Below are 12,324 nucleotides of genomic sequence, written 5' to 3'. Positions count from 1 at the left end.
AGCCATCATGACGACCCCTTGCTTTAATAAAACCAAGCTTCATCTCGGGGGCTTGACATTTTGTCATCAAGGACCACGGACACGGCAGCCGTCTGCTCACAAGTGGTTTGTGAGTGGGCGGGGGACCAAGATGCATGGAGAACCAGGACCTGATTTAAATCGGAACATGTAGAATATAGAATATTCAAATAAAAGCACAGTTCAACTGCCTCATCTCGTACAAACGGGGTTGACGAGTGTAGTTCCACCGCCTGACTAAACCAAATCGCCCAACAAGCACAGGAACGCCTTGGGTTTCCTCCGTGCTTAGAAATCGTCGAGCAACACCCATGACGTTTTCACCCCACGCAAGGGGATATCCCTGAGCGATCGACGGCTTCGATTCGTCCTGACTCCTGAGCCAATGATGAACCAAGTGAAACGATTGAGTTGCCTGCTGCATGAACCCCCATCCGCTGCACAATGCGTCAGAACTAGTCTGGACTCACTCCCAGGGGAGGGCGTTCCACTCCAAGAGAAGGCGATGGATCGCATGCCTAGGAGCATCCAATGGAAATACTACAAGAGGGCAGCCAGCTGCAAGTCGGTGTGAATATTGGGCCGCCTTTGCACTACTCAATATCGCTGATAGCCCGCGATTTAGATTCCGTCATTTGAGACCTACCAACACGGGCACTCAACTGTCTGATATCAGCGAGAGAGGGGGGGCAGGACGAAAAAGCCATTGTATAAAAGACCTGAAGCCGGGGGACAGGATGAGTCTAACAAAACAAAGCCATCGAGACCTCATAATCAAGTTACAATGACAACGGCGCCCAAGACAGTCTTTGTCACCGGCGCGAACGGCTACATCGGCAACGCCGTCGCGCGCGCTTTCGTCGCGGCCGGGTGGACGACGTACGGCCTCGTCCGGTCTCTCTCGGCGGCCACGGCGCTCGCCCAGGAGGAGATCGTCCCCGTCATCGGCGCCATCGACGACCGCGCCGCCCACGCAACGATCCAGGGCCACCTCCCCGCGACCCTCGACGCCATCGTCTCGGTCACGGAGAGTCTCGCCGACTACGTCGCTCACTACCAGAACACGGTCCAGCTCCTCCGGACCCTGGGCGCAGCCAGCTCCGCGGCCGGCCGGAAGCCGCTCGTCATCTTCAGCTCCGGCTGCAAGGACTACGGCGTCGGCCCGCACTACCACGGAGCCCCCGGCCTGGCGCCGCACACGGAGGAGTCCCCCCTGAACCCAATCCCCTTCCTGGCCAACCGGGCGACCTACGCCAGGAAGATCTTTGACCACTCGGACGTCTTCTCCCCCGTCCTCGTCCGGCCCACCAACGTCTACGGCCGCACCTCGAGCTTCTACAAGGCCTTCTTCGACGTCGCGGCCAAGGCGGCCGCCGAGGGGAGGCCGCTCCTCCTGCCGACGCCGCCCAACACCATCGTGCACGCCCTCCACGTGGACGACTGCGCCGAGGCCTACGTCGCCATCGCCGCGCACCCGGACCGGGCCGGGGTCGAGGGCCACGTCTTCAACATCTCGGCGCAGCGGTACGAGACGGTCGACGAGGTGGCGCGGGCGCTGGCGGGGGAGTACGCGATCGCGGGCGGCTTGGAGTACGTCGAGCCCGGGGCGCTGAAGGAGGGCGAGGACCCGTGGCCGCCGGGCATCATCAACTTCCCCCAGTGGACGGACTCGACGAAGCTCACGCGGCTGACCGGGTGGAGGCACCGCCGCCCGCTGTTCTCCGAGTCGATCCACGTCTACCGTCTGGCGTACGAGGCGACCAAGGCGGCCGGGCACGAGAACATCAGCCGGGTCGACGGGTATCTGAAGGCCTGGACGAAGCCCGCATTGGCGTGAAGGAATCAGGGAGGGGGTGTCGGTGGTTCATGGGACCGCCATGACGTGCGATGTGAGTTAGTTCATCGGGCCATGTCAGACTCCTGTTGATGGGCGTCACCTATTGGATTGTCAGTGATATTGTAGATCAATAGAGTCAATAATCGTGCAACGAAAACGCCGTCAGTTTTAGTCACTGGAGCAAGGGCACCAACTCCAACGAGTTTGATTCACTGGATTCGTGGTTGTTTATCGTATCTGTTGCGCATGTCAGAGCTGCTTGTCATCCGGGGAGCATTGCTAGGGCAATGTAACACGGCTTGTCAGTTGAAATGTCGACTTTTTTAACACAGTAAACAAGTAGGCTTGCCATCCTTCTGAATGGATTGGTATGAGAACGGTTGGTCTTCGTCGCCGTCGTGAGAGAGGGGATAATCTGTGTGCGGACCTGAGATGCTCGCCTCACTTTCAGTATCCTTGAAATATCGGAACGTCGGAATTCTGTCGGAATGCCCCAGGTGCACCCTCTCTACCTATGCCTAATCGACTTGAGACCCAGATACAACTCATGTTTCATGGTCCCTTGAGTCGTTCGTCACCAAGGCCGAACGTGTCCACCGTCCATCACGCTTTGCGTCCAGATGCAATCTACCTGAGAAACGTCATCGCATCTTTTGCGGCCAGCATGGACGGCTTCCTGGGCTCCCGACGAGACAGCCTCCACTGCATCTCGGCGTGGTTGGCCAAAAGTCGGCTGAGGTCCATCGTTGCTCTTGGGGAGTTGAGATGGATTAAGGATCGAAATGGATGGGGGCCAGTCAGCAGATGGCATCTCAGTCGGACTTGAGTCCACACATCAACTACTTCCAAGCCATCGAGGGGTCCATTATCAGATTGTCCAATCGGTTGTTAGACTTCACATGGGAGGAACAGAGCCTCCTTGGCCCCCGGTCCTCCCGGCCACGCAACGCTCAATGCTTCGTGTGCTCGAGATGGATGGACCAGGAGGGGTCCACCAGGTCGTGGTGCCTGTAACTGGGGGAGCTCGGAACGCGTCTCCGATTCCCATTTCGCTGACTGACTATGCTAGGCTTTTGCGGGGGACAAGTCATCCATAGTCAGTATGAAATGTGTTGAGATATTCACGACTCCAGGTTCATCATACAAAGATACCCTGGTTTACTGTCATCGGCGCTATGGTGGATGCAAGTTTGGCATCTGCAGTTGATAACATCAAGCAAGAACGTCTTTGGGATGTCGAAACATCGCACCCAGCGCATAAGAAAGTGTCGTTGCTGAAAAGCTGGGCCAGTTGGGCCAAAGATGGGCAGTATGTTGAGGGCCCCGGTCCTCTCGGAGTCGTTGACGGAGATCAGATCGTACCGGCCGGAAGCAGAATGCCAGATTCGGGCGACGACGGATGCAATCGACTTACAAACCAACCAACCAACCAACCAGCCAGATAGCCCACTCAAGCGTCATTCGTCACCTCCAGTTTCCGATCGGACAAGAGAATCATGCGCATGGCTGCGCATTAGTTGCCAGCTTGACCCCGTGGCTGTGACAAGGGACTCCCCAACAACGAAGAACAAACATTGGAGAAAACCGACACCAAGAAAGAGTGCGACAGGAAAGCCCGAGATTCAACCGTGTCCAGTGTTTGTTGTGTGAGCGTGTCTCAGACTCTCAGACTCTCAGACTCAGACTCTCTCCTGCAGGAGGTTTGGACGGGGCGGGGCAGATGCGATGATGGGAGTTCGAAGGGTGAGATGGCAGCTTGCTTTCACACTGGAAACCCCCTCCCATCGTATCCCATCCCATGTCCTTGACAGTCTGTCGCAGCTCTCCAAGTCAAGGGCAACAAGGACGTAATGTCGACGCGTCTTTTTGGGTTAGAGTGATGGCACTGATTGTGCAGTTGGCAGGACGAAAGTGACACGCCCATGAACGTCGATCGTTCAGGGCCGTTGGTTCATGGGGGCTCCGTCCACGTTTTCAACTTTCTCTCTTCAACAACTACCTTTTTTTTTAAAAAAGATGGGGGTCAAGAGGGGGTCACAAGGCGTCTTTGGACCGGCCGAACCGCGCGCGCGCGTGCGAGAGAGGAAGCCTAAGCCCATTCGGATCATCGCCGACCGTGGAAGAAATTTCTTTTCGTCTCATCTCTGGCAGGGGGAGGTTGTTTCGTCCCGGCGTTGGGCAGAGTATAACTCAGCGGGCAAATCAAGCCAGCTGGCTTCTCTGCCGACGCTTACTGCCGAGGACGGACTCGAGAGGAACAAGAGCTGAGGAGGTGGTGGGGAGGGATGCCCCCAGTGTGTTTGGGGTGTCAGAAGGGCCCCCTGTCGTCTGCAAACGGACAGACTCACAGAACCAACACCACTCACCTACTTACATACACATGCCATGACAAGCCGTGACAACAGACAAGAGACAAGAGGCGAGATGCTCCACACCAGTGTCCAGAGAGAACGAACCTGAGGTCGATGTGAAACATGGAAAACTCCCGAACGACAAACCAACCAGCCCTCCCATATATCATCTATCTATTGGCTCCATCACAACCAATCTGCCCACCTCGGCCCCACGCACATGGCAGCTCGGAAACACAGACTTACGCCATCCCATGAACCCATCTATCCAGGCCTCCCACCCCCTGTCTGGTGGAGAGAAGGGATGGGCGGCGATCCAATCGACATGATCTCCCGCCAGATCGCCGCCCATTAGGCGTGAACCTCTGGCTCCCCGAAGGGGTATCGCCCATCGGAGCCTCAAACCGTCACGGAACATCATCAGACAGCTTGGCAGCACGAGCCTCATCGACTGCCCCAGGTGGCAGGCATCATCATCGTCACCGCCGGGGAGCAGTTCGTCTTGGCTGCTGCGCTGAGTCTTCTTGGACCCCCTTCCCCTGTGTCGGCACTTCCATCATCACTGGTAACGAACGCGCCGCCTCCCTCCCCCTGCTTGGACGAGCCCCGTACAAGAAGCGGCTTGAGCCTTGACTAGGCGGGTTTTCCGAATGGGCAATGTGCTAGAGCCCGGATGCTAATATAATTCAAAATTTAGACTTACTCGAACTTTTAGTCTCGTCGTCTGTCTCCGTCTCCCTTCCTTTCTCCCTGTTCCTTTTCCTTCCTCTTCGACAAAAAGACACCTCCTAGTGAGGACCAGCCGCGCAAATTTACACCGGCCTCTTCCACTCACTTACACACTTTAATCTATTTTCAGGGATAGTCACTGTTGAGCAGTGTTCACTTCAGTCATTTCTCGTAAAATCTAACGCTACTTTCTCTTTCTTTCCATTCACCATGAGAGTCAACTCAGCTTGGGCCTTGATGGCTGCTGCTGTCACGGTCAGCGCGATGCCCCAGCCCGTCTCCAAGAGAGACCCTTTCCCGGCCGATGGTACTGTCGTTGGGGGTGTTCCGCATCGCCCGTTCAGGAGTAAGTTGCTTGCCCTCGATCCCTGGGAATCGAAAATGTCCGCTCTTGGACCGCCGAGTAAGTTGTAGCTGACGAACGACGAACGCAGTCAGGAGACAAGCAGCAGCACCACCGGCGACGCCTCAAGGCAACCAGCTCATCCCCGTCGTGGTCGGCGGCCCGCAGGACACCTTCGTGCCGAACCTGATCCAGGCCCAGGTCGGCGACGTCGTGCAGTTCCAGTTCAGCAACGGCAACCACACCGTCACGCAGAGCGCCGAGGGCTCCGCGTGCCAGCCGCTCCAGGCGCAGAACCCGGCGGCCATCCACAGCGGCCACATCCCGTTCCAGGACGGGCAGGCCATGGTCGGCACGTTCAACATGCCCATCACGAGCGCCGACCCCATGTTCCTGTACTGCGCCACCGGACCGCACTGCCAAGAGGGCCAGGTCCTGGTCATCAACCCGTGAGTAGAGGCCCGCTCGAATGGACGGTCAGCGGACAGTAGCACTAACACGGTCCCACAGCACCAACGCGAACCAAGTCGTCCAGTACTCCAAGCTGGCGGCGGCAGCAAAGGCCAACGTCGACGGGACTGCCGTCTCTGGTGGCGCTGTAGGGCAGATCCCGCTGGCGAACGCGGCTTTTGTACCGGCACCGGCGGAGCAAGGCGGTGGTGGTGGCGGCGGCGGCGGCGCACCCCCGGGAGGCGGTGCGCCTCCTGCGGCTGCCCCGGCTGCCCCGGCGGCTCCGGCCCCCGCAGCTCCTCCGGCCAATCCGGCCCAAGATCCGGCCGCAGCGCCGCCGGCCGAAGCCCCGGCCGCCCCACCAGCTGCTTAATGGCCTCTGATTGTTTTCCGCCGAGCTCAGGAAGCTCAGGGAGTTCAGTCACAGCCCAGGATATGCTCCGGTTCGGCACTGTCCCGCGGAAGTGGCTTGGTTGGCAGTGTTGGCGAATGGAAGAGGTAATCTACTTGTATGTAATATCAATCTTATATATATATATATCATACCGCTATTTGAAGCAGGCTTATTGAAGTTTGGGGTTATGAGAGGATCGTAAACCAACAGCAAGTTCGCTGCTAGACTTTTGACAAGCTGGAAACAATGCCAGACAAAACGATCCTCGATGATTCATACGGCTTCTTTTTTTTAACTGATTCAGTAATATTATTTACGATAATGGCATTCGATGACAAGGCAACCGATTGAAATGCCACTCAGCTACCCGCCGAGATTCCGCTCAAACATGTCATGACTCCCGAACCTATGGCTCAATGACGACCTTCAGACCACTGACTCCCTTGAAGAGCACCTCAATCGCCTCGTTCAGCCCGCCCAGCCCGCCATCGATCTTCTGTGATGGAAGCCCGAGGATCTTGTTGTTGGAAACGGCCTGGGTGAAGTAAGTCCCGTACGCCCACCTCAGCAGTTCGGCGTTCTTCTCGTCCTGGATCAGCGACACCGACCAGGATCCGAACTCGGGGACCACGCCCTCGGGGAAGCCCGAAGGGTCGGAGGGGGGCAGCAGCGCGTAAATCTTCCCGCCGCCCTGCGCCGCGACGACCTGGGCCGTGATGTCGAACGTGGGCTTCAGGGAGATGGAGTCGACGACGTAGTCGTAGGGACCCTGCGCGACCAGGTCCTTCACGACCGCCTCCTGCGGCCGGGTGTGGTCGACGACGTGGACGGCACCCAGCTTGGCGACGAAGTCCTTGTGCTTCGGGGACGTCGTGGTGACGACATCGTACCCGGCCTGGGTGAGGTACTGCGTCGCGAAGCTGCCGAAGCTCGACGTGCCGCCGTAGACCAGGATCTTCTTGCCCTTGGACGGCACCTTGTTGACGGGGTCGGGCCTGTCGAGGCCGAGGTGCACGTTGAAGAGGCCGACGATGGTGCTGAAGTTGCCGAGCAGGCCGACGGGGACGTGCAGGTCGGCGTTGTCCGGCAGCTTGCTCGCCGTCACGTCCCGGGCGATGACGTACTTCTGGAAGGCGCCGAGCTTGTTGCCGAACTCGCCGCCGGTGCGCGCGGCTGCGACCCTGTCGCCGACCTTGAAGCCGGTGACCTCGCTGCCGACGGCCGACACGGTGCCGCCGTAGGAGGAGCCGAGAATGACCGGGTACTGGAGGGGGAAGACGGCCAGCTTGGCCAGTTTCGCGTCGATGGGGACGAGCGCGATGAGTTCGTTCTTGATGAGGAGCTCGTGGGGGCCGGGCTGGGAGGTCTCGACCTCTTGAACCTCCAGCGGCGCCTTGGCCGCGGGTTGGATGGCGGCTGAGTGAGGCATGGCGATGGTGTCGTGAGAAGGGGGTTGCTTTTGTTCCTTTTCTTGGTGTTTTTCAAAGTATATACGGGGGTATTGTATGAGTTTCGAAAGTTGAGTCCGATGTAGATGTTGCAGTGGAAAGAGTGCCGAGTGAGCTAGTGATAAGTTGAGAAGCAAAGAGTGAGAGACCGTGGCAATGGGGCATCGAACCTCTACTTATTCCCCTTCATGATGCGACGAAACGGCCGAGCGCGCAAGTCTATTCCAACAGGTTCGTTTCTAAGCAACCAACAGCTTACACACACGCGCGCGCGTGTGTGCAGAGAAAGGAAACAAACGCAATTCAAGACGCCATAGGCAACATGGCTCACGACGTGTGTGTTGTGATTGATAAGCGGAATGTCGACAACCGACTCGGACGGACCCCCCTCGCTCCGGAAGATCCGGATGCCGCGAAGGTTTAACGTATGCGATGGCACCAATCGCGAGAACCCTCGGACATCGGAGTGATGGAAAGTGAGCAATTGGCCCGAATGGCTGCACAAGAGCCTTGTGTTAATGTCCGGTGTTACAACCCGGACGAAACTCGTACTGGTAAAGGTACGGCATAGAGTTAAAGTGTGTTACATCTAAGTTGGTTTTAATGTAAATGTGCAAATTAGATAATCTTGTTACTCTTAGCAGATCGACGGCCGTCTTGCCTACCAAGAAGCCTAGTACGTGTATTTTGTAACTAACACTCGTTCAAAAATAGAGATCCCATTACGTATTCCGCTCCAATATCATAAAGCACTTACCGAAACTTCATTTACTGTGCTTGCTTCTCGGTGAGTTTGATGGCTGCTTACATTACTGAGACCTAGAGATGTTCCAACCACTCAAGCTTCCTCTCTGACAGGCAGACGATCTCCCTCAACTGTCTCTCTCCACTTAGTTCTTCTCCCAGCAGAGCCAACGGAGTTTTTCCACTCATAGAATAATGCATCGTCTTCAGTTGTAATACCTTCCACTCTTTACTACGCCAACGGCTCCGTCGTCCAGAGTCGCCAGGCCAATCCGCCCAACCTCGGCCGCCGGCTCGACGTCGCCGAGGCGTAGCCTGGCGTCCTTGAAGTGCCTGACCCATTCGTCAGACAACCATCCAGAGGAGCCCTCCAGTCCACCGACCCGGTTGTGCAGAAGAGCTATCGACGTCGAGTCGAGCACGTCGGGCGTGAGCGTCATCATGCGCAGGACGGCGCCCGCGATCGCGCAGAGGAAGGCGGCCAGGGACGAGATTATGAGCACGCCGAGCCAGGCCCGGTCGCAGTAGACGACGTCGTGCCGAGAGGTCACGTCGCCGGTGATGTTGAGCATGTGATCATATTCACCCCCTCTGGTTGACCCGTTGTAATGGCTGGAACGAGTGCCTCGATCAGGGTCTGATCTATTGAACGACCCCGTAAATGTTGGCCCATCGATCCCGACGTAGAGGATTGAGTTAAAAATCTGCGCTAGGGAGAGTTCGAACGTGGCCCGGTCAGTCGTGTTATAGACCGGACCAAGATCATCGCCCCCCACCGCGCGGAAGGGGTTCGTCAGGTAGACGAGCACCGGTTGTCGGGTGAAGTTGGAGAACGCGAGGAGCGGGAACAAATTGGTGAGAGACTCCAGCACGGGTGCATCCGTGCCATACGACTTGTCGAAGACTGTCCAGTTGCCGTGGAACGGGGGATTGGGAGAGCGCCGGACGGCGCGCGGGTTACAGATGCTCCCGGACGAGTCGCCGGACAGGCTTTCGATGCACGTCACCTGCGTCTCAGTGTGCGTCGTGGTCATGTCGCACTCGGCCCGGCTGATGACGGGAGGGATCTTTTCATAGTCATAGTTATCTAGTAGATAGTTGGATTCCCATATGAGCTTTCGGGCGTTTGGAACCCGCTCAGCGGTGATGACCTGGTCCTTCGGTTCGCCACACGAACGAGAGATAGCAACCTGATACTGGGGTAAGGCACTTTTTCCAATCGCCCACTCGCAGTCGGCCCGGTTCTCGTGTAGTTCCGGAATTATGGCTGGCGGGTTGCTGGTCCAGTTACTCAGAACAGTCTGATTCGAGACGAGGCGTATCGTTGGGCAAGAGAGGGACAAGTAGGAGCCGGGAAGGACAAAGGATGTGTTGCCTTTCGTGGCCAGGTTGGCCACTGGCGTGCCGATGAGAGACGCGTACTCGATAGGGTCGTGGCCCAAAAGCTCGATCCAGCCGGAATCGCCGCCGGACTTGCCGCCTTTCTCGAGGTTTTCGATTGCGGGAAGACGTACGTTTCCCCAGATGTCCTGGTTGCGGCTCATCAGGAACTTAACCGCCATCAGGGAAGTGACCACGGCGGTAGGGACAGTCATTTCGACAACTTCACCGCCTTCGGACGCGACTGTTCGGATAGTGTAATCGCTACTGTAGTCACCAAACGTGTCGACGGTGCTCAGCATCCTCAAGTCGATTTCGCTCTTGGGTATAACGGATATCACTCGGAGAGACGCCTGACTCCCCAAGGGAGACAGACACCAGAGGGCGACGATGGATAGGCCGAGCAAGTTGTAGGTTCGAAGGTTGATCTGCGTCGTGAAGGCCCGCGATATCGTTTGACTCCCAAGGCACTGTTCAAGCGAGCCGAGAGTCGCGCCTTGACTGGCCTGCATCCGCCACGACGCGACGCTCTTCATCGTCGCCCCGGCAATGGCAGCGAAGAGGACAGGGAAGATGGTGGGCGCCTACGTGGAGGATGCTTTTGTCAGCTTGAGAGGCAACAAGAAAGGAGAGAGTCTTTCGACCCTATGGGAAGCGTACGTATTGAGACACCCTGACCAGCATCACGCCGGTTGACCCGGGCCCGGCGGTGCTTCCGTTCACGCTGTACGCCCAGAGCCCGAATACACCGAAAAGCAACGCCAAGGCCGCGAGAACCAGGTCGACAATCACCCGTCTGCATCGTGTCACCCACGGCTTGTCGAGAGTCTGCGGCCGAGGCTGGGAACGGCGTTGAGGCTTCTCCTCGGGATAGTCGGGCACCGAGCCGATCTTGGATTCAGCGCCCATCTGATGGTCGTCGACGACGGGCAGGGCTCCGTACGCCGTCTGCCGAGAACTCTGCATTGTTGCGGCTGGAGGCTTCGATGCGGTGCCGGCGGCCACTCCATCTTCGTTGCCACTGGGAATCGTTTGCGTTATGTAGACTTGGAAGCCGCCGGATCGACTCGTCCAGCGTTATATTTAGATCAGGCTGCGTTCGATGTCGACCGCGGACAACAACATGGGTGCATATGTGTGGCAAAACGGCTTGCAGGTTTCTCGGCTGTCGGCCTATCAAGGACGCCGCATTCCCTAGTCAGGCGACAGGATGGAACGCCTCTGACTCTATGAGTGTATTTCGTGGAACTCCATGTCTGGATTGTGTCTGTCGGATGTTGCATCCAAATGCGCGTACAAATAGCTGACCATGCATACGTGGCTGGTTCTGGACACCCTATTTCTCACCATGCAGCATCAGGCTGGGAAATCATCGTTGTTCTCCTTTTTCATGATAAGTGACATGTTTTGGGGGCAAATATTATGCGAGATACCTACTTGTCGGTATGAACTCGGCGCAGCATGTTGCCCTTGATATTGATGAGCGCATAAATACACCCGGGGGGCAGCCTTTCAAGAAGAGAGTTCGGCCTCATTCGAAGTATGCTACATGTATTGAGATTTGGCGAGGAGAAGAAGCAATGTGCAAATGCATCTTTTGTCATCCTGTGACAACTCGACTTCCACTACTCCAAATCCGGCATGTAAACACTCATCTCGAACCCATTCGTGAACGGAAGAGTCATGTTCTGGAAGCCGTTCTGCGGGTCTCTCAGGAACGACAGCAGGTCTTTGTACCCTTCAGCACCGGATATGGTGTTGTCCGTCAGGACCACTGCGCCCTTCCGCAGACGGGGGAGAATGACTTTGAGCGTCGGCAGAGCGAGGGCTGACCATACTACACGACGAATGAGTACTTGAATGTCGTTTTGGTTGCCTCAATGGAACACAGTGGAAGAAACTCACTGTCGAGCAGCAGTAAATCAACCAGCGGCAACCCTTCCTTGAGGGTCTCGAGCAGATCCCCCACCCTAAGATCGATCTGCTCCTCGACCTCCGCGCCGCACCGCGCCCAGTACCCACGCGCGACCTCCGCCTTACGCGCCTCCTTCTCCGTCGCGACGACCGTCCCGGCCTTGCCCGTGGCGGCCTTGGCCCTGCCGACGGCGAGGGCGAGGTAGATGGTGCTGACGCCGAAGCTCGTGCCGGCCTCGACGACGTTGGTGGCGCCCGTGGCGCCGATGAGCTGGTACGCGAAGCGGCACTTGTCCTCGTCCAGCGCGACGAACTTGTCCAGCATGAGCCTGTCGAACTCGTCCGCCGGGTCCGCGCGCGGGTGCCGGTCCTCGAGGTCGTTCATGACGTCGGACGAGAAGACCTTGCCCGTCTTGGACATGGCGGCCTCCTGTTCGAGGGACTTGGCGTGTAGCTCGGAGAGGAGCTGCAGGATGTGCTGCGGGGCGTGGATGGGCGAAGAAAAGGACATGATTGAGGTTTGGAACCGGAATCACAGCTTCAAGCCGTAGAGAAACGTGAATTAGTTGTTGGCTCAGATGAGCAGAATGGCACAAGCACGCTCTTGAGGAACTGGGAGTGGGTGGGTGGTTATGACTGACTACTGGGAGTCCTGGGGAAGAGGTGTACATCTCGATAGTCACGGCTCCGGGTATCTTGGGGATTGTTATATCAGT

General features: G+C 57.4%; 5 protein-coding genes across 5 annotated transcripts; 2 read left to right on the top strand and 3 right to left on the bottom strand.

Annotated features, from left to right (window-relative positions):
* Positions 1-802: 802 nt before the first annotated feature.
* Positions 803-1,855, top strand: CH63R_03764 (NAD dependent epimerase/dehydratase; the record flags this gene model as incomplete). The annotated part of the gene is made up of 1 exon (XM_018298739.1): positions 803-1,855. One exon carries the CDS (start codon positions 803-805, stop codon positions 1,853-1,855), a length of 1,053 nt encoding a protein of 350 aa, XP_018159985.1.
* Positions 1,856-5,145: 3,290 nt separating this feature from the next.
* On the top strand, positions 5,146-6,101 carry CH63R_03763 (Extracellular serine-rich protein; the record flags this gene model as incomplete). Its single annotated transcript, XM_018298738.1, has 3 exons — positions 5,146-5,281; positions 5,370-5,727; positions 5,789-6,101. 3 exons carry the CDS (start codon positions 5,146-5,148, stop codon positions 6,099-6,101), a joined length of 807 nt encoding a protein of 268 aa, XP_018159984.1.
* A 427-nt stretch (positions 6,102-6,528) lies between these two features.
* CH63R_03762 (Alcohol dehydrogenase GroES-like domain-containing protein) lies at positions 6,529-7,551 on the bottom strand (the record flags this gene model as incomplete). The annotated part of the gene is made up of 1 exon (XM_018298737.1): positions 6,529-7,551. One exon carries the CDS (start codon positions 7,549-7,551, stop codon positions 6,529-6,531), a length of 1,023 nt encoding a protein of 340 aa, XP_018159983.1.
* Positions 7,552-8,520: 969 nt separating this feature from the next.
* Positions 8,521-10,660, bottom strand: CH63R_03761 (uncharacterized protein; the record flags this gene model as incomplete). The annotated part of the gene is made up of 2 exons (XM_018298736.1): positions 8,521-10,278; positions 10,355-10,660. 2 exons carry the CDS (start codon positions 10,658-10,660, stop codon positions 8,521-8,523), a joined length of 2,064 nt encoding a protein of 687 aa, XP_018159982.1.
* A 659-nt stretch (positions 10,661-11,319) lies between these two features.
* On the bottom strand, positions 11,320-12,119 carry CH63R_03760 (O-methyltransferase; the record flags this gene model as incomplete). The annotated part of the gene is made up of 2 exons (XM_018298735.1): positions 11,320-11,531; positions 11,600-12,119. 2 exons carry the CDS (start codon positions 12,117-12,119, stop codon positions 11,320-11,322), a joined length of 732 nt encoding a protein of 243 aa, XP_018159981.1.
* Between the last annotated feature and the right edge of the window lie 205 nt (positions 12,120-12,324).

This window comes from Colletotrichum higginsianum, chromosome 3, assembly GCF_001672515.1.
Source record: "Colletotrichum higginsianum IMI 349063 chromosome 3, whole genome shotgun sequence".
NCBI lineage: Eukaryota > Fungi > Ascomycota > Sordariomycetes > Glomerellales > Glomerellaceae > Colletotrichum > Colletotrichum higginsianum.
Note: the sequence above shows the minus strand (reverse complement) of the source record. Positions and strands in the feature narration are given on the sequence as shown.